Source organism: Balaenoptera borealis (genome assembly GCF_965194805.1).
Source record: "Balaenoptera borealis genome assembly, chromosome: 21".
Taxonomy (NCBI): Eukaryota; Metazoa; Chordata; class Mammalia; order Artiodactyla; family Balaenopteridae; genus Balaenoptera; species Balaenoptera borealis.
The window spans coordinates 31,369,532-31,389,604 of NC_138880.1; the positions used below are offsets into that span (position 1 = coordinate 31,369,532).

The 20,073-nt window shown below is 44.7% G+C and overlaps 1 protein-coding gene across 10 annotated transcripts; it reads right to left on the reverse strand.

The window, feature by feature from the left end:
* Positions 1-295: 295 nt before the first annotated feature.
* On the reverse strand, positions 296-20,064 carry LOC309619424 (uncharacterized protein). Of its 10 annotated transcripts, XM_082374605.1 has the most exons (11): positions 19,845-20,047; positions 16,737-16,890; positions 13,164-13,233; positions 12,531-12,818; positions 12,199-12,269; positions 7,363-12,023; positions 6,714-6,799; positions 4,244-4,370; positions 3,441-3,536; positions 2,870-2,946; positions 299-2,409 (listed from the first exon to the last, which is right to left on the reverse strand). In XM_082374605.1, exons 7-11 carry the CDS (start codon positions 6,723-6,725, stop codon positions 1,759-1,761), a joined length of 963 nt encoding a protein of 320 aa, XP_082230731.1. In that variant the 5' UTR covers positions 6,726-6,799; positions 7,363-12,023; positions 12,199-12,269; positions 12,531-12,818; positions 13,164-13,233; positions 16,737-16,890; positions 19,845-20,047; the 3' UTR covers positions 299-1,758. The 10 variants fall into 10 exon arrangements, with proteins under 10 accessions (XP_082230730.1, XP_082230731.1, XP_082230735.1 ...); XM_082374604.1 differs by lacking the exon at positions 13,164-13,233 and having other exon boundaries at positions 296-2,406; positions 19,845-20,048; XM_082374609.1 differs by lacking the exon at positions 13,164-13,233 and having other exon boundaries at positions 7,363-11,629.
* Positions 20,065-20,073: the final 9 nt, after the last annotated feature.

The window sequence follows — 20,073 nt, forward strand, 5'->3', positions numbered from 1 at the left end:
ACTTCCCTTGAGGTTTAGGTTCAGTATGGAAGTTTGTTGAAGGGCAACGCGTTTCCAAGCCCTAGGCGCAAAGCAGGAGAGACCTGCTTTGAGAGAACTTTCATTTTGCTTGGGGAAAAGAATATTAAGTTAAAAAGACAGGCTTGTGTGGTGTCTGATAGGTTAGGGGATATTATATTGCTGGGGTCTTCTTTTCAGGGCTTCTGTGTGTGTGTGTGTGTGTGTGTGTGTGTGTGTGTGTGTGTGTGTGTGTGTGTGTTGGCGGGGAGGGCACAATAGTGGCTCCGTTTGGGAAGCAAGTAGGTGCGTAACTCAGGACTCACCTGAATAAGATGTGGGATGGCGTCGTACAATGAGCTCCTGTCCCCAGCTAGCTCAACTCAGGGGCTTCACGGCAAAATCCAAGGAGTGTTCTTGGCCTGGAACAGCAGAGCTGCCTGTCTCTCTGGCCCCACAGAGCTGCCCAGGGGCAGAGACAGGCTGGGGACTACCCCGTGGTTTACACTAGACGTCCATGATACTGTCCACATGGTAGGCCAGGGTCATGGCACATTGAGAAACCAGCCAGTGGGGTGAAGGTCCCTGTTGTGTCACCACCAGTGCATAGATGGAGACAGCTGATGCTGGTGGGAAGCTGGAATGAGTGGAGGTGAGCTGTGTGGAAGGGGCTGTGGAGAAAGGGAAGACACAAAGAGAGTCGGGCCGAGTCTCCCTGACACGCCATGGAGTGCAGACCCAGATCTGTGTGTTTGCAGCTGCATGGAGAAAACTACAACTTCACCAACAGACTAGACTTTTTAGCAACTGACTTTATTGTTCAAATATTTACAAATAATTATCTATTGGAAAAATTTAATTTCTTACAAAATTCTGCATTCGGTATTCCCAGATCACTTTACTGTTTGCATTTATATGTCAGGTTTTTCTTCATAAATAGTTCTCTCAAAATTCTGAATTATTTGCTGAATTGTATGTTAAAGGCTCTTTTAAAGGGTTTTTCACCCCCTCAACTTAGTTTTTCTGAATGTGAAGTCTAGATGAAGTTTTTGCCACTTTGATTTTAGGATTGCTGTCTCCTCAGTGTGAGAACCTTAACGTTGATTATGAAATGAGAGATCACTGAAGTGTCATCCTTCTTTCATGACACTGAGCATGTTTTGTATAGTCTGAATCCACACATGTACCACAAGTGTGGCTCTATGAATAAAGGATTTCTCATGATTTTACATTGGATCACTTCTCCTGGATGAATTACTTGGTATTCCTTAAGAGCCTTCATCCTCTTACTTCCTGTTGTAGTGGTTATTCATTCCTTCACTGAGTTTTCTCGTGCACATCAAGACTGTGCTTGGCTGAATGTTTGTTCACAGTGATTAGACCTAGGGGCTCTCCCAAATGGAGTTTGCTCATGTTGTTTAACCATGAATTATAAATGAAAGCATTTTCACACTGATTGCAGACCTGGATTCTCCCTGGTGCAAGTCCCCTAGTGTGTTTAAAGTTTAGAGCTGTTGTTATTATTGACAGTATGAGTTCTCTCATGTCATCTATGGTCAGACCACTGACTGAAGATTTTGCCATATAAGTATCACACATATGGACTCTCTTCCATATAAATTTGCGTATGTCAAGTTGAATAAGGATAACTGAAGGATCTTCCCATTACAGCGTTTTCTTCGATGTGAGTCCTCTGGTGTGTTTAAATGTTAAAGCTATGGTTGAAGTCTTGTCCACGTCTGTTACATTTATAATACCATGTCATCTGAGGTCAGAATACTTACTGAAAGCATTCATAATTTTCTCTCCATTGTGGGTTCCCTCATGTCGTCTAAGGGCAGAACACTGGCTGAAGGATTTGCCACAAAGATGACACTCATACGGTTTCTCTCCAGTGTGAGTTCTCTCATGTCGTCTAAGAGCAGAACATTTACTGAAGGCTTTCCCACAGAGTTGACATTCATACGGCTGCTCTCCAGTGTGCGTCCTCTCATGCTGTCTGAGGTTAGAGGACTGACTAAAGGCTTTCCCACAGAGATGACATTCATATGGTTTCTCTCCAGTATGAGTTAGATTGTGTTTTCTAAGGTCAGAGCTTTGAATAAAGGCATTCCCACAGATATGGCATTCATACGGTTTCTCTCCAGTGTGAGTCATCTCGTGTCTTCTAAGGCTAGAGCAATTACTGAAGGCTTTCCCGCACAGATGGCACTCACACGACTTACCTCTAGTGTGAATCTGCTTATGTTGATTAAGGTATGATTGGTCACTAAGGGATTTTTTACACTGTTTGTTGATATAGGGTGTCTTTTCTGTGTGAGTTAAGAAATGTTGACTCAGTGTGGAGCTATGAGTGAAATCTTCCCCCAAATCATTACATTCGAAGGGATCCTCTGGAGTGTGAGATACCTGCTTTTGGGAAGGAGATAAAAGGCTATTAACGGTTTGTCCACATACGTACATCCTTTTCTCTACACGCGAATCTAAAACAAAGCATTCAGTGAGAGTCTCCATTTAAAATCCTTCTGATATGACCTGCATACACCTGATGTGTTACTCCCTGCATACACAAAGGCTTTCTCTTTATAGCCTCCCAGCTGCAGAGGTTATAGGTTAATTTTGAAGACTGCAATATGTTTCAAAGACTAGGCATAGGAGCAATGTTTATGCAGTTGCCCTTTTTTTTTAAGGTCTGAGGTTATGGTTTTGAGCTCAGGTTAATTTCTGCACTAAATTCAAACCACCCATAACTTTTTGCTCAGAAATAGCTTAATCCCAACTTAATGTAAATCAGGCTATTGTGCTCAATTACTAACATTCCATTGCCAGGTCTTTAATTTGGATGACCAGGGTTAACACTCAGGAAACTTACCAGTGGGATGACTGTAGATGTGTCTTTCCTGCTGATATGCTGTGTGGCTAACATTTCTTTAAGGGCACTTTCCCTGCCTAAAATAATTGGAAAAAAAAAAAAAATTAGAATGCCATTAGGGGAATGAAAATGTTGAAAAGCTCCAAGACCTTTATGAGTATGTTTCAAAAATTGGTACTTCAATAGGGAATACTCTAGGAAACAGAAACACATTATAGGGCATTGACAATTAGTAAAGATTTTCAGGACTGAAATATGAAAATATTAAAACGGAGATGAGATGTTGGGTAGCGAGAGGGAAAACCTTCAGAGGGGAGGATGAGAACAAGAGTTATCATGTGAAAGTTTAACTTTCCCTAAAGCCAAAAAAAGATAATGGCAGGAGTACACATGAATGTGACTGAAATATGTAAGGAATAATAACATCTAAAGAATTCTGCCCCAATGTCGTTCACCTACGTTTTAGAAAACCTCACTCACTTAACAAAATCTTCAGTTGATGTTTCTAAGTACATACTCACTCACTGACTAGGCACCTCCTCATACTGAAGCACAGGCCGCTGCTGCATACCTGGACTGTGGCTTTGGAAAAATCCTCTTCCTTCAATCCACAGCTCTTCACCTCGGTCCAGCTGGAAAATCACATCTGATTTGCAATGCTGATACCCTGTTCATGGAAAAAAGGTGGATTTTGAGTTCTGTGCTAATAAAAGGGCACCATCATCAAGTTCAGGACACGCTACTGAGGAAGAACAAGGAGACCACTGAAGTTCAGCCCAGGCAACAACACCATGAGCAGAGAAAACACTGAAGTACAGATCATGTGACCAAAATAGTGAAGACCTCTGGATGCTGATGTCCATGGCCAAGTTCAAAGACAGAACACAGAATCCTCAGCCTTTTAAAAAATGGAGAAATGAAATGTCTCCACAGTCGGTTGAATATTATTTTCAAACAGACGCCAGTAAACATAAGTTCCACAAGAATAATCAAGGTTTTGCTATTTTCTCTAGTCTGCTGTCAAGCCTCAGAATAGTGACTAGAGCAGAATATTTAGAAAATATTTAATCAATTTATTTATGCATTCAAAAACATTCACTGAGTTCCTGGGTCTGCTCTGAGTGTTAAAGCAAGGAAGACATTAAATTGTGGTCAAGACTACATTTTAGTGGGGTGACAAACTAGATGTAAGTAATATATTAAACAACTTTCTCTCATGTAGTTATAAGGTCTATGAAAGAATCAGGACGGGGAGTGGAGTGAGTATGCAGAAGCTGTTCTAGATACTTATTGACTGAATCAATGAATACCTACCTACCTACTAACCTACTTACCCACCTACCTGCATACATACATAAATGTTGACAGACTCACCCACAGAGACCAGATGACCGATGTTCTCCAGCATCACATCTCTGAACAGCTTTCTCTGGGATGTGTCCAGCAGGGCCCACTCTTCCTGGGTGAAGCTGATCGCTACATCTTCAAACGTCACTGATTCCTAAACATGGATATTGTGGTTCAGACAGAGCAGCCCCTACTAATGTCCAGAGCAGGAGGGTTGATATGGCAGCACTGAGGGGAGGGGTGGAGAAGCTGGGTGTACAGAAAGATCAAACTGAGTTTGGGGTTCCCATCAGTTCATTCTCAGTGCTGAGCTTGCATCTGCTTTTCAATACATCACAGAGATATACACAGTCTGAATTAATAAAACTTTATTATAAAGGAATATCACACGAAGTGTGGTGTAATAAAAAAAACCTGGAAAATTTTCCCAAAAAAACTGGTAATTGTGAGTTCAGACATGTGATTAAAAGCTGCATTTGAATAGAACTACCATATGACCCAGCAATCCCACTACTGGGCATATACCCTGAGAAAACCATAATTCAAAAAGAGTCATGTACCAAAATGTTCATTGCAGCTCTATTTACAATAGCCAGGACATGGAAGCAACCTAAGTGTCCATCATCGGATGAATGGATAAAGATGATGTGGCACATATATACGATGGAATATTACTCAGCCATAAAAAGAAATGAAATGGAGGTATTTGTAATGAGGTGGATGGAGTTAGAGTCTGTCACACAGAGTGAAGTAAGTCAGAAAGAGAAAAACGAATACAGTATGCTAACATATATATATGGAATCTAAGGGAAAAAAAAAAAAAGGTCATGAAGAACCTAGTGGCAAGACAGGAATAAAGACACAGACCTACTAGAGAATGGACTTGAGGATATGGGGAGGGGGAGGGGTGAGATGTGACAGGGTGAGAGAGTGTCATGGACATATATACACTACCAAATGTAAAATAGATAGCTAGTGGGAAGCAGCCGCATAGCACAGGGAGATCAGCTCGGTGCTTTGTGACCACCTAGAGGGGTGGGATAGGGAGGGTGGGAGGGAGGGAGATGCAAGAGGGAAGAGATATGGGAACATATGTATATGTATAACTGACTCACTTTGTTATAAAGCAGAAACTAACACACCATTGTAAAGCAATTATACTTCAATAAAGATGTTTAAAAAAAAAAGAAGAGCTGCATTTGAAAATTCATAAAACTCTTCCTGATTAATTTCAAATAACTTATTGACACATCCAAGGCAAACAATAACTATGATTTGCCACTTTTAAACCATAACTGTAGTTGTATCATTCCCCTAAATGAACTTCAGACTCATCTATTAAATGGTTTCATAACCTGTTATGAGTATTGAAAGATCCAATGAACTAATGGATGAAGTTCTTCCTACCTAAGTAAACATGTATTAAATACAAGCCTTAGTCTATTACTTATTAAAATGTCCGAGAACCTTGAAACCATCTCCAGCATTATTCAGAAATGAACAAGTTTCATACAGGACTTGGTGTCAACAGGCGTGGTCTCGCTGAACTCCACAGAACTTGGGTGTTCATAAGAAGGTATGAGGTGAGATGGTTCAGCACACAAGCCGGGGGGACTCTGGGGTGGCTGTGCTGAAGGACAGACCCAGCCTGACCCGCCCCTGTGGTGGGAGGACCCCCACTCTCAATTTTTTCTGGGACCTCAAACACCAGTCCTCACTGTCGCCTTTCTTTAGCTTGTCTCTCTGCTAAAGGATAACAGAAGCCTCTTGACTGCTTTTGGTCTATCTAGTTCTTCAAAACTTTCCACAGGGTCTTAAATTTTACGCTATTCCTCCTGAATATGGAGCCAAAATTAAGGAAATAATACTCCCTATACATTAATTCCAGTTACCAAAAATGAAAAAAGGGGTTAATTTTCTTTTTAAGAAGTTCCTGAAAGAGCAAATATATTCTATCAAAACTTTAAAATTGGAAAAAAATAAATGAATGATTCCTCATGCCTGCTTTGGCCTCAACTTCTCTCGGGGTCCCTTCACAGCTCACAGCCCGCACCCAGGACCTGTGAAGACAGGACTGACTGAACTCACCTGATGAGACCTCGGCCTCCCTACTGGGCTGCAATGTTCTCCTCCTCCCTCATCTCTGTTCACCACAACCTTAGACCACGATAGCCAATAACACGATTAACGAGTAAATTATTCCCCAATGAGACCATGGACAGATTAGAGAAAGAAAACTTCTCTCACCTCTTCTGTAAATACACAAGCTTAGCGGAGGCTGGAATAAAAGAGTGTGATGTTAGGAAGGATACTGGTTATTAAGGAGTTCTTGACCCATGACAACCATCCCAGAGTCCTGGGGAAACTTCACTGGAGCTCAGACCCCTGCATGTTTCTTGACTGCACTTAGAACATCCACGCAAGTAAGAGAAACCTGCCCATCCGCTGTCAGCAGCAGTGTGTACAATTCCAGCAGAAAGAGGCACTGCTTACTCACCAATGGCTGCATTGTCAGTAACTCAGCTGCGAGCAGTCTTTCGTGGGTTTTCACTCACAGACAGTCCAAGCACTAAGCAGGCAGAGCTGAGGATGGAGAAGAAGCCGTGAGACTCCAGTCCTGTGCACACGTTCATGAAGCCCCAAACCTTCACCTGGGTGTGACGCCCAGTCTAACCAACAAACATGCAGTGCACACTCTACTGGAAACACACAGAGGCCTCTACTCCTCTCCCAGGGTCAAAAGTAAGAAGACTTGAACTGTGGTTGTTAATTTAAAAAGTAGAAATACAAATAACTTACAGACAAGAACATGGAAAGTATTGAGCTTCATATGTTAATTAGCCTGCGGTACCCAGTTATTCAGTTCTCTCCCTGACTCCAAACCTGTGACCCCTGCCCCACGCTGCACGTAGGTTTTGGTTCCCACCTGCAGGTGGACACTGGGACTCCTCAGATTTCATTATTCTGACTTACACACTGGCAGCGGTTCCCCAGCATTTATGGCAGTGCTCCCTTAACTCTGTTGGATCTGACCCCCGCGGACCTGGAAGTCAGTCAGCTAGAAGTCTGTTTTACGAGGGCGTTACCTTAAGGGCTTATCCCACTTGGAGGGACCGTGGCACCCGCCCTGCCAGCCTAGTCCTTACCATCGCCTGCTCCAGAAGGTAGCAGGAGCACACGAGTCACAGTGTTACGGTCATGGACTGTCTGAGCCCTCTGTGTCAAGGATGGCAGGGGTTTACGAGGAAATCTAGTTAACTCCATCTGATTATCTTAGTAAAGGGGTAGCTGAAATCCTTGAAATCCTGTTCTGCATTAATCTTCATTAGCTGCAATATCCCTGCATTGCATTATACACAAACACACGTATGTGTACATGCATATATATATATTTGTATGCACACAAATGTGTGCAAGAGACACACAGAGAAAGCATTTATAAAGTGTAAATGCTCCCCTAAAATACCAATAACTAGATCTATTTCATGGGAAAATGATGATAATGCATCATAAACAAAAGTAGGATTAACTCACCCATTTGTACCTGAGGTCCAGAAAAAGAAAAAAAAAAAAAAAAGTTTGTATCAAACATGACTTAGTGCTTGGATATTTACGTATATTCACTCATTTAGGCCTTAAAATAAACCTGGCGATTTTAGTTTACCAATATAACAAATGACATACACAGAAGAGGTCCAAAAATTTAATCATATAACAAAGTCACAGCTAGAAATAACACGTCTATCATTTTAATTTTGTTCTGCCTATCTCCTATGCGCATATTCCTTACGCAATACACACCACATCCAGGTTTTACCTGGAATATCACCTCTGACATTAATCAGGAGCCCCAACCTGTAACTACAACCCCTCTGCCTTCTGATACCCCAAACTCAGGTCCTCTGCCACATGGGGACCCCCAATGTACTTATTTCACTTCTCAAACATCAAGCTACATCTCTCTACATTTTTTCTGCTCAGTTTAATCCACACTTACTCAACAGGCACTTACCAAGACCAGAACATTTTCTATGTCCCTTGGACTATTAACCGGATTTCCCCATCAAAATCCCAATAGCAGGTGACTCCTTGTACCTGCCTTTTCCATGACTGCATCTGACACACACTACTACTAAGTCGACCCCTGTCTAAACACAGAATCACTACTCCTAGTTGTTTTCAAATATATCTGGCAACTCTACCGTGTTTTGCAAAAACATAAATATTTCAAATATTTGCTCCACAAATATTTCAAATTGTCACCATGACTTTTGAATCTACACAATCTTCACATTTCAAAAGATGAGGTTATTTCCTACTACACATATTGTATTAGTTTGCTAAGGCTGTTGTAACAAAGTATCACAGACTGGGTGGCTTAAACAAATTTATTTTCTCACAGTTCTGGAGGCTCTAAGTCCGAAATCAAATTGAAGCCAGGGTTGGTCTCTTCCGAGGCCGCCCTTCTTAGCTTCTGGATGGCTGTCTTCTCCCTGTGTCTTCACATGGTCTTCCCACTGGACATGTCTGTGCCATAATCTCCTCTTCTTGCAAAGACACCAGCCAAATTGGATTAGGGCCCACCCTAAGAACCTCATTTTAACTTAATCACCGCTTTTAAGGCCTAATCTCCAAATACCATCACACTCTGAGGTCTGAGGACGGCTTCAATATTTGACTTTTGGGGGCACACAATTCAGGTCATAACACAGACGGATTACATGATGTGACAAAGTAACTCGGTTCACCATCATGATAGCTACAGATATTCCTACATTCCTACCCCTGGGTTACTCCTTTTCTCCCTTCAAATTGACGGGTCATGCTGCCACTAGCTAAGTCTAGCGTCTCCAGCTGAACTCCTTTCTCTCCTGTTTTCTTGTTCTCCTTTACCAGAAACCTGTCCATCAGTCCCCTCACCAGTTATGCTCATTATGTCTCTTTTAACTTGAAGCAAAAATCTCCTCTGAACCTATTTTTTCTCAAGTCCCTGCCCATCTATCCTCCCTTCACCATCAAGCTGGAAGTACAGCCATCAGCCCTCATGTCTTCCTCTCCCTTGACCTGCAAAGACCCTCAATGATTATCTTATGCATACATATTGTTAATATCACCAAGTATCTCCCTGCAGATAGATTCTTCCTTGAAAACAAAAGTTGAAACTTGACCTCCTTTTTGGAACTTCTTCCTAGCCTAAACTGACACCTCATTCTCCTGTTTTCAATCTACTCTGTTATCAGTCCTTCTCCCAGTCCTCTACAAAGAATTCCTCGGTCCTATTGGAGCGTCTCAAGACCTAATGGGAGCTCCTGTTCTCCTCTCACCCATTTATTCAATTGCTCTAATTTCTTCTACTGCTATCTCTGTTGAAAATGACCAACTTCTTGTCTGGATTCCATTTCTGCGCTATCATCTCTCCTTGCAAACTTACATACACCTGAAACGAAATATTTCTCAGGACAATACTTCTGCCCCTCCAAATACAAAAATCACTCCTCCTCTAGTCTTCAATCTTAGTTAACGGCTCCACCAGACATCCTGGCATTGCTGTGTGCATAACCTGGCTGAGCCCACACACATGCTGCTATCTCTACACTGGGGAGTGGCATCAACCTTCATTTCCACCCATACACATTTTATGTCAGCATCAGTTTAAATCTCAACTAGCAGGAGACTTTCACTAAACTCCAACCAACTTAAACCTTTCCCTTCCCCTCTGCCCTAATTTACACAGAACTCTACCACTCCTTGAGGCCATTCACCTAATTAGTCATTAGATATTTATTTATACTCTGCCCTCCCAGTGGTCTAAATCTACCTATGCATGGTAAGATTAGGCAAGTTCACCTCTGACCATTACATATGAATTATAAATACAGAGAAACTCTATGTCCACAGTAAGGAAACTTGCCCCCAAGTGGCTGCACTCATGTAAACCATCATTTCCTGATGATAAACTCTTCTGAAATAACGGAGTCTGTCTTTCCTGATAAAAATTCTCTCTACTACTTACCCAAACCCATGGAAAAGCCAAAGAAGCCAACTCTTTATTGAGGATGCAGTCACCACCCAAGGGAACTCAAGAGTTTCTCTCTCTAGATAAATCAGCTTTTGATGGCAATCCCTCTTTATAAGCAGCTGATACTCTCATCAATCATGTAAATCAAAAGACACACCCTGATTAATTTGGATGCCAAGTCAATGTAGATCTAATCAAGGCATGCCTTTTTAATCAAATATTTTCTCACTAATTAGGTAAATCACATATATGGAATTAAGGAAAACAGATGATATCCTTTCATTCTTTTTCTAAAAATGCTTTATTTTTTTAGAGTTGTTTTAGGTTCAAAGCAAACTGAGCAGAAAGTACAGACAACAAAGTCTATGGATAACTCTTATGGAAGATCTAAGAAGCCCTTTACCCAAACATGTCATCAATATTGATCACATATTAGGTAACAGGAGTATTCTTATAATCTTGCCATTTATTCATTTGCCTTATTATTTTTTCTTTTTTTCTGGCCGCGGCACGTGCGGCTTGTGGGATCTCAGTTCCCCGACCAGGGACCGAACTTGGGCCCTCGGCAGTGAGAGTGCAGAGTCCTAACCACTGGACCGCCAGGGAATTCCCTCGTTTGCCATTATTATTGTCACTTTTCCTTTCATGAAACCAACCTGGATAGGATTCATGTGACTTAACAAAAACTACACAGCATATAATTGGTTGAACTATGTTTCACGCTCACGTGTATCTGGCTCAAAAGTCTGTTCCCTGACCACAGTTTAATGTGAGTTATGTCCTCTCATGGTTTAAAATGCCTCTGAAAAATTGGAACCCCAGAGGGATAACCATTCGGCAGCGAGGGGACGGAGAGAAATGATGCAGGGTGTGTAGGTGAGGACGGTGAGGAGGAGGCCTGAGTCACACTGGGCTATCGCTTCCACCACTTGGTGGATGAGTGTCGCCTGGAACTGGAGGTGACCACACAGAGGAGCAGCACCTCCTGCAGAGGAGACCTGGCCTCCTCCCTCCCCTGGTCTGAAGTGTGGACTTCCGGGAGCCGGAGGACTTGGAACCTGGCATTCTGAGGCAAACAGAGAGAATGTTAGAAGCAGAGACGAAGTCTTCAGTGGTGGGAGGAATATTTTAGTTCCAGTTATAGCAGGGAATCCATCCTTTCTAGTTGAGACAATACTTTGGTTGTGGAGCCCACTCTCATACTGAGCTTCTGAGGATGCTGGGCTACTACTGCCTGCAGGAATCCACCTGATGAGAAGGAGTTCACCAGTTTTAGGCTGTGGAGTCAATCAACTTCAGAGAGAGCCATCATGAGCCCCTAGTCAGGCACTAGCGGAATGTCCACCAACTCCAGGAAACACAGAGCCTGCAGCCTGGGCAGGTTCATCACCTGCCTGCCTTGGAAGGTAAGAAGAGGGTCCAGGACAAGGCTGTGTTAGAAAAGCAGTGGAGAGAAGTCACTTCCCTTGAAGATCCGTGACTCTGCAATGTCACAGTTGTATAGTTCTACACTTGAGAGGATTGGGGAAGTTTGGTGACTGGGAATTTCCTCAAGTATAGAACATGCAACTAGAGTTCAGTTTGGTGAGGGCACCTCTTCCCAGCTTCCTTAATTAAAGCTGGAATGATTTCAGAAGGCTTTATGCTTCAGATCACGTAGAGCCCCGCACTCAGTGACTGTAACCCTGTTCTCACGTGTCTCTGGAAGAGATGCCTGACAACCGGGGCCTCTCCCTGCAACACCCAAGCATTCCGATGATCAAACGACAAAAATCAACTGCCTTCAACCTGAATCAGGGAGTGGAATGACAGATATTCAGGGCCCCTGGACAATATCAAAGCTCCACTGAGCCGTCATATATACCCGCTCCAAGGAGCCCAGCATGGGTTCTGTGTAAGAACTGCCATGCCCCGTTTACAGGAGAGACCCTCAAGTATTTTCCCAAACAGAGGCCATACGTACCCTGTAAGGTGTCAGGTACACATCTCCATAGTGCAGAATGTTCAGCTAGCATCTTCCAAAGCTTACAAACTCTGCAGAGAGAGAAAACTGACGCGAGCCCGTGGTTTCCCCTCCGAGCCCCTGCCGTCCTCCTCCGTGACCACAAGGCCAGAAAGTGGTTGGAAGCCCTGCTCCAGTTGTGCCCTAAGCTCTTATCCCAGTGTTTCTGTTTTAGTGCACTTGGACTGGGTCCTGTGTTCTACACCCCTCAAACACCTGCCTCTACCCCAAGCTTCGAGGTACCTGATCTTCAGAATAGTGAGGACGCCCCTCCCCCAGACACTGGTCCCTACCTGGAAATTTGAATCTTCTCTGTAACACACAGGAAGGAGAATGTCTTCGGCATCACAGAGACAAGTAGTGCCAGGGTGGTTCTCGAGTTTTGCTCTCTGCCCGCTGTATGCACGCACTCTGATGAGGAACCGGAATCTTCTAGGGTGAGCCGAGGGGACTGAGGGTCTGGAGGGTTATTTAAATGTCTGTGGGTGGGTGGGAGGCGTGACAGCTGGATTCTGGGCGCTGTTTCCTCTTAGTTTCCGCTGTGAGTCACCCAGCAGGGAGGAGAGTACTTTCAATCAGATCTGAAAGAAAAACCCCAGGTTAATGCAAGGGTCTGATACCTGGGGAGAGGTAGTCAATATCTAGGACAGTTCACAATGTCCAGAAGACACTCCGTAAGTATGATTTACCTACTGACTTATCAAGAGCATATGGGAGGATCCAAGGACAAGGAAGGAAAATCGAGGAAGACTAGTAAGGCATTGTCCGTGGGATTATGTTAGGTTTTGACTTCAGGGCAGATTTAAATTGAAACATAAAATAATTTTTTTTACCTTGAGGATTTTTCTTCTAAGGACATACAGGGACATCCAGGGAACCACTATGCACATGAAACAGAACAGCCCTGTGAGTGGGAAGGAATGTACCTAGGTATCACTGTGCTTTGCCCACACTTCCAAATAGAAGGCATCAAAGAAGGTCATGAGTGGATGAGAACTGTGAATAAAAGCAGCCCCTCAGTATAAAAAAATAAATAAAATAAAATTCAAAAATTAAAAAACCCCCCAAAAACCCAAAAAGCTAAAAAAAAAGCAGCCCCTCAGGAGCTAATCTTTCTTAGATTATGGAAAACCGCAACCAGGTCCCACAAACTTTCCAAATGTCCTGTGTTAAAGTCATTTCTTTGAGCCAGGAGGAGTTCCTGCTATTCTCTCCCAAACTATCACCATGAACTGATGTGGCTTAAGGAGAACTCAACTCAATGAAAATAACTTGGAAAAAATAACCAAAGCAGTAACTATTAAAAGGCTAAAGCCTAAGAGAGGTTGGGATTAAAAAAAAATTGAATATTAATATTCAAGGAACCCTATGCCTTGGAGCAAGACATTATTTAAAAATTATCCAGGGGCTTCTCTGGTGGTGCAGTGGTTAAGAATCCACCTGCCAATGCAGGGGACACGGGTTCGAGCCCTGGTCCGGGAAGATCCCACATGCCACGGAGCCACTAAGCCTGTGCACCACAACTACTGAGCCTGTGCTCTAGAGCCCACGAGCCACAACTACTGAAGCCCGTGCACCTAGAGCCTGTGCTCTGCAACAAGAGAAGCCACCGCAATGAGAAGCCTGCGCACCACATCGAAGGGTAGCCCCCACTCGCCACAACTAGAGAAAGCCCGCACGCAGCAAGGAAGACCCAGTGCAGCCAAAAATAAATAATTAATGTTAAAAAATTATCCTATAATTTTAGTAATGGACAGACTACAAACTATTAAAAACCTTAACAGAACTTCAAAGCATAATTACAAAAATGAAAGTAAGAGATTATAAGACAACAGAAGAAAGAAAAATGACTTGACAGAGCTCCAAAACTTCCAAAGTAAAATAAATTAAGATTTATTAATAATTTAAGAGAAAAGACCACAGTGGGAGATAAGAGAAAGGAAAATGACAATGCTAAAAAGTCATTAATTTACATGGATGACAGGCTTTAAAATCAGCAAAAGAAAAAAGAAGTAAGTAAGGATTAAGTAAAAACTACTGAAAGGATTAGAGAGAAACTGAAAGAGGTGAAAGACATGTCAACCTATAAAATCCATGTTAATGGTAAAGATAACAAAGGAAATGATATAACAAAAATAATGTTATAATTTAATTCAATAAAGAAGTATTAAAACATACAAAAAAAGGAATACATAGAACAATATAGTATAGCAGAGACAGAATGTAGAATGATGGTTGACAGGAGACGGGGAAGGAGGGAACAGGAAGCTATATACTGTTTAATGGATTTAGTTTCAGTTTTGCAGAATGAAAAGAATTCTAGAAATGGATGGTGGTGACAGTTTGGACAACAGTATGAATAAACGTAATACCACTTAACACCACTGAACTGTACACGTAAAATGGTTAAGATGGTAAATGCTATGTGTATTTTATCACGATAAAAAAAAATTAGGCTGGAATGCTCTCCGAGTGTTCTGCCAGAGACAGAATTTATTCCTTAAATTTCTCTATTGTTCCAATACAGGAGTGAACCTCAAATTAATCAACCATTTGCTCACTGCTTGATTTTAAGTTGGTTTCTCCTGCCTCTTACAGGGGTGTCAACATGAATGTCTTTACTTGGCATTCTTAATTAATAATGAGTTTATTACTATGAGGGAGATTGGCAGAAGATGCATTCTAGTTGTGGGCTCGTGTGTATTTTAGAAGTGAACAGATAGTGCCTGGTGGCTAACCCCCAAATGTAGCACACTTTTGTTCTATCTGCAACGTATGAGAATCCAGTTTTCTTTCATCATATGAAGTAGGATTTTTCACTTTGTTAATGTTACCAGTCAGAGAAGATTAACCAAGGCATGTTTACATTATTGTATCATTGTTTCAATACTTTGCCCTCCCATGTCATATAGAGAGCTATTCCCCTGTGTCCATATCTATATGTCTGTGCACCTTCATATATTACAGAGGTACATCCATTTCTCTGAGCACTTCTGGGTGATGAGTGTTCATATGCTATGCCTGTTTTGGAGGAGTTTTTACAGCAAGTTAATATGGACTTCCTGCTTTCTGTAGTTACACCAAATTTCATGGCATTTTTAAGAAGAGTCTCTGGCTCAACTTTATCTTCTTGACCACAGAGTGCCACGTTACCGCATCTTCCCTTAAACCATCCTTCTGTCGTGGAGGATCTCACGGAGTTCTTCATAAAGTCTATTCCAGGTAGAATGGGATCTAGCTCTGGCTCTGAATTGTTTTTTTTGAGTGTCTATAAGTACTCATATGATTAAAACTCTTTCCCACCCTCTGATTTGTTCATAATCATTGCCCCCTTTTTCCTCTGGTGTTTTACTCCCAGGCTTCCTGCCAGCCAGAGGAAGGGAGATGACAGCTTCCAGCAGCCCCAGGCAGAGACACTGGAACAGAGGTGGACAGGTACTGAGGGGCCCAGGAACGGCAGACGGCAGCCAGGCGGCCAGCACTCGGGGCTGAGGGGGCTGGGGCGTAATGTGCCTTGTAGGGCAGCAGGGATCCCTGCCTTCCAGGGAGGCCGCCACCCCTGCCAGACGTCCAGGGGATGCGATGGGGCGGCAGGGAGGCCCTGGACCTGGGCTCCTCCCTTCCTGGAAAGTCTCCCCTGCAGATGATCTCCTAGGAGCCCTTGCTTTCACCTATGCCCCACTTCCGGTGTTTCTTTTTCTCTTTTGCTGCGTGTCCTTCACCTTCAGAGAACACATTTCAAGGAGCAGACCTAGGACTCTGATTCGAACCACCCCCAGTCCTACTGGGTATCCGATCACTCATTCACTGAGGTCTGCAGTCTATTCTCCCATCTCCTTCAGTTTCTTCTTCTTACTGCTCTTGTCATAAAGACCATTATCATTACTGATGTTAATCACCGTGATTGTACTTATTACAACAATTATGATTTATCCCTCTTGTTAAAAAACACTGAATCAGCTCTCTCTATCCACGCAGGGTATCGAGTCTACCGAAGCGGACTACAGAGGGTTCCACAAAATACAAACACACAGTTGCTTTCAAGTCACTCCCAGTGCCCTTTCCAGAAACGGGTGTCCACAAATTTCCAAGTTTGCTTCAGGAGGCCTGGAGTGGCCATTCTGACAGGAGAGACTAGACGAGGACATTCTGGCCTGCCTGAGCCTCTAGCAAACATTCTAAGTCATCTTGGGGGCCAGCAATCATTTGAGCCTGCCTGCAAGGCCTGGGGAGGGAGTCCATGGCTGGCCAGGCTCAGTGAAAAATTTCCTGAGACCCCTCGGAGGCCCTGGAATAGGCCCAGGAGAAGAAGCGTGGAAAGCTGAAGAGGAGGCCCTTGCTGCCTGGAGGCCGTGCAGGACCTTCTAAGCTGCCCAGAACCAGGCAACTGCTCCCGCGGCTCTACAGCCCTGCGAGCGCAGGAGGGCAGGGAGGGGCCGTCCAGTCGCCCACCAACAGTCCCAGGCTCGGAGGCAAGATCCCAAAGTAATGACACGTACCTCTAGGCTGCAGGGGGGAGCACGGCAGAAAGTGCAGCACGGCGGGGCTGAGAAAGTGCTCTAGTCTCCTTGTTCAGAGTAGGTGGAGCTTTGGAGGGCTGGCGGGCAGGGCATGGTCCCTGAGTCTGGCCTTCTTCCCAGGAGGCCAGAGTCCCTGGAAGACACATATACACGCGTACTTTAACGAACGTGTGTGTATATGCGTGTGCATCCAAAATGCAGAGACTTTTTATCCCCATTTATTCCAACGTAGACTTCTGTACATCCAGTGCACGCGTCAAATTTGACTTTGTAATTAGCCACAGAGAACATTTTAGCTAAATGCAAAGGAGAATATATCAGATAGGCCACATATGCTTACCACAGTAAAATGAAAATGAAAATAAACAATAATCAGGTAGTACAAACAAAACTAACAACCTGAAAGACAAGGACAGTTTAAACAACAGGGTTACAATCCAATCCAATGACCACTGCCAATTCGAGTCATCATCACCATGAAGAATGAACGTATCAACTCCATAGAATAGGGCCACAGCTGTTACCTGGAAAAAGTGTTTAACCTTAAACACACTTAATAGAAGCAGAGAGGGCTTGTTCAACTTTATAAACCAAGAGAAAGTAAAAGGAAACAAGAGTGAGTTGACATTTCAAATTAAGAAGATAAAAGAAACAAAAGATTAAAGAATAAAATGAAGAAACAGATTATTTGACAGAAATCAATTAAAGTTTTGACGGTCAAATCAAGGAATTAATAAAGACACGTGGAAAGCTTCTTTCTCAGCCAAGATCAGCCTTGAGATCCTCCCTCGGTGCGGAGGGTGTGCCTCTCATACCCCCTCCCTATACTGAGCCACACACAGGAGGGGACTCACTAAGTGGCACAGACCGTCCCCTGCTGCCAGTGAAACCACAGGGACTCAGAAGCGTTAAACAGGAGACCGGCAGATGGGTGTTTCTGCCCGTTTCTTCAGAACACCCTCCCATCCTACGGAAGCCCACATATTCCGTGGCAGCAGTGAGTGTGTGAGCCTTTGTCACAGACCCCACGGGCTCCTCCTGCACCTGCTGAGCACAGGGTCACCTCAGGTGAGGGGATGGGGAGACGTTTCCCTCCCTCCCGCTCCTGGGCTTCCCAGTCTCCCTCCCATTCCTGGCTCCTTGACCCTCGACAGCAGCATTCTTGCTCGCTCTTCCGGCTCCCTTCAGAGTCAAGTGCCCTCTTCTCCCTCCTCATTGGAGACAGACTTTTGATCTTCGCTTAGTTTGTGAAGTCCGGGCCCTCCCTTGTCGAGTGGCCTCGTGACTCCCTGTTGTGTTGGAGCAGGCCAGGGGGTCAGCAGGAAAGGCCAGCGGAGAGGAACCAGCACTGTCCTCACAGGAATGACACGGCCTGGATGAGACAGTGCAGGGCTTGCCCTTCTCACCCCTGCCTGCCCCTAAAAGTCACATTTCCTATTCCTCAGCAAGAGCCACTTCCTTTCACGATTTTAATCACAATAATCTCAAGTATTTAACTCCTCTTTTCCAGAATATCATATTAAAACCATCAAAAAATGACATTGGACTTCCCTGGTGGCGCAGTGGTTAAGAATCCACCTGCCAATGCAGGGGACATGGGTTCAAGCCCTGGTCCAGGAAGATCCCACATGCCACAGAGCAACTAAGCCCGTGCGCCACAACTACTGAGCCTGCGCTCTACAGCCCGTGAGCCACAACTACTGAGCCCACGTGCCACAACTACTGAAGCCCGCGAGCCACAACTACTGAGCCCGTATGCCTAGAGCCCATGCTCCGCAACGAGAAGCCACCGCAATGAGAAGCCCGTGCACCGCAACGAAGAGTAGCCCCCGCTCGGCGCAACTAGAGAAAGCCCGCGCGCAGCAACGAAGACCCAACGCAGGCAAAAATAAAATATAAAAAAAAATTTATGATCTTAAGAAGACCTAATTAGTAGCACTGGAAAACACGAAAGGAGGTCAGCAATGGAAACAGCTCAGCAATTTATTCACCATGAACAGAAGGGCTCTCTTCCAACTACTTCCGAGGACAATCCACCTCACCCTTGATCACTTTCAGAGACACGACAAAGGGAATATATACTTGCCTGGAAACTTCAGTTCACAGCCTACTAAGTTAAAAGCTCATATAAGGGGATAAAGATGTTGAATATCAGACTAAGTGGTTAATCTAGGTTTTGACTGTTGACATAGAAAATTACCGATATCCTTAGTAAGAACACACGGAATTAGTGTAAAATTACTTGCTAAGCACTGAAGAATATTTTCAACATGTGATGAAGGTTGGAAAACCACTGAGACCTCATCATCGGAATCTGACACAATACCTGTAAACGGGACTGAAAGTTGGAAATTTAAAAACAAAACTAATGAATCCGGGATCTGCCTTTCTCTTGCCCCCGCTGCTACTGGCGCTCGCAACTCCCTCCTCCTCTCTGCCCTCTGCCATCTCTCTGCTGATCCTCTTTCTGTCCATTTTCATTTATCCCCCTGCTGCCCAGGTCATTCTCCTTCACTCTTACCGGGTCTTTTCAAGCCCATGGGACCCACTCCCCCAACCTCCATTCACCCCTGCTTTTTCTATCTCACTCTGTCTCCCGGGTTCTCCCTTGATCTCGCTCCTTCCCCGTCATCCCCCTGCCGCACCTCTGCAGTCGCAGGAATTGAATGCAGCAGCCCCTGCAGAGCAAGAGCACGCTTTCCAGGGCGGCCCCGGGAATGTAAACACACCCTGCAGGCACGGCCGGTGGGATGGGATTCGAGACCGCGGGGTGGCACGGGGCGGGGACGGGTGAACGCCGCCAGCACTGGGCTCAGGGGCCTCTCTGAAGACGTGACTGTGACGGGAACGCCTGGGGAGCAGCAGGGCTGGGCCCCAGAATGAAGCCAGGATGGGGACGCAGCTCAGGAGAGGACAGGGGGCTGCAGAACGCAGGGTCGGGAGGAGGCGGGACGGCCCGACGCCGCCTCGAAGGCCGGAGAACACACACCGAGGGGGACGTGACAAGGAGCGGGGTGGGGAGCGGAGACGGTGAAAAGAACCGGGGCAGAAAGGTCGGGGCGAGCACCAGCCGCGCAGCGATTTTACCGGAACAGATTCAGGTCCGGCCCCGGTAGCAGAGCTCCCCCCGACTAGGCGGGGCTCCCCGCGGGCGGGGACGGTAGCGATCGAGGGGCCCCGGACTCCGGGTGTGGAGGACGCGGCGCTCAGGGCATCCAAGAGCGAGTTTGAACGAGAAACACTGAAACTCAAGCCAGGTAACGGGCCTTCGAGCCAGAAGAGCTGCTTCCGGGTCGGCCGGAAATTGCGAGCGCGG

What these genes read in the sequence shown, in the direction of transcription:
- LOC309619424 (XM_082374607.1), bottom strand. An exon ending in CGGTCATCTGGTCTCTGTGG is followed by an intron (nt 3,537 to 4,243) that starts GTGAGTCTGTCA and finishes TTCCATGAACAG; the next exon opens with GGTATCAGCATTGCAAATCA. An exon ending in TTTCCAAAGCCACAGTCCAG is followed by an intron (nt 2,947 to 3,440) that starts GTATGCAGCAGC and finishes CAATTATTTTAG; the next exon opens with GCAGGGAAAGTGCCCTTAAA.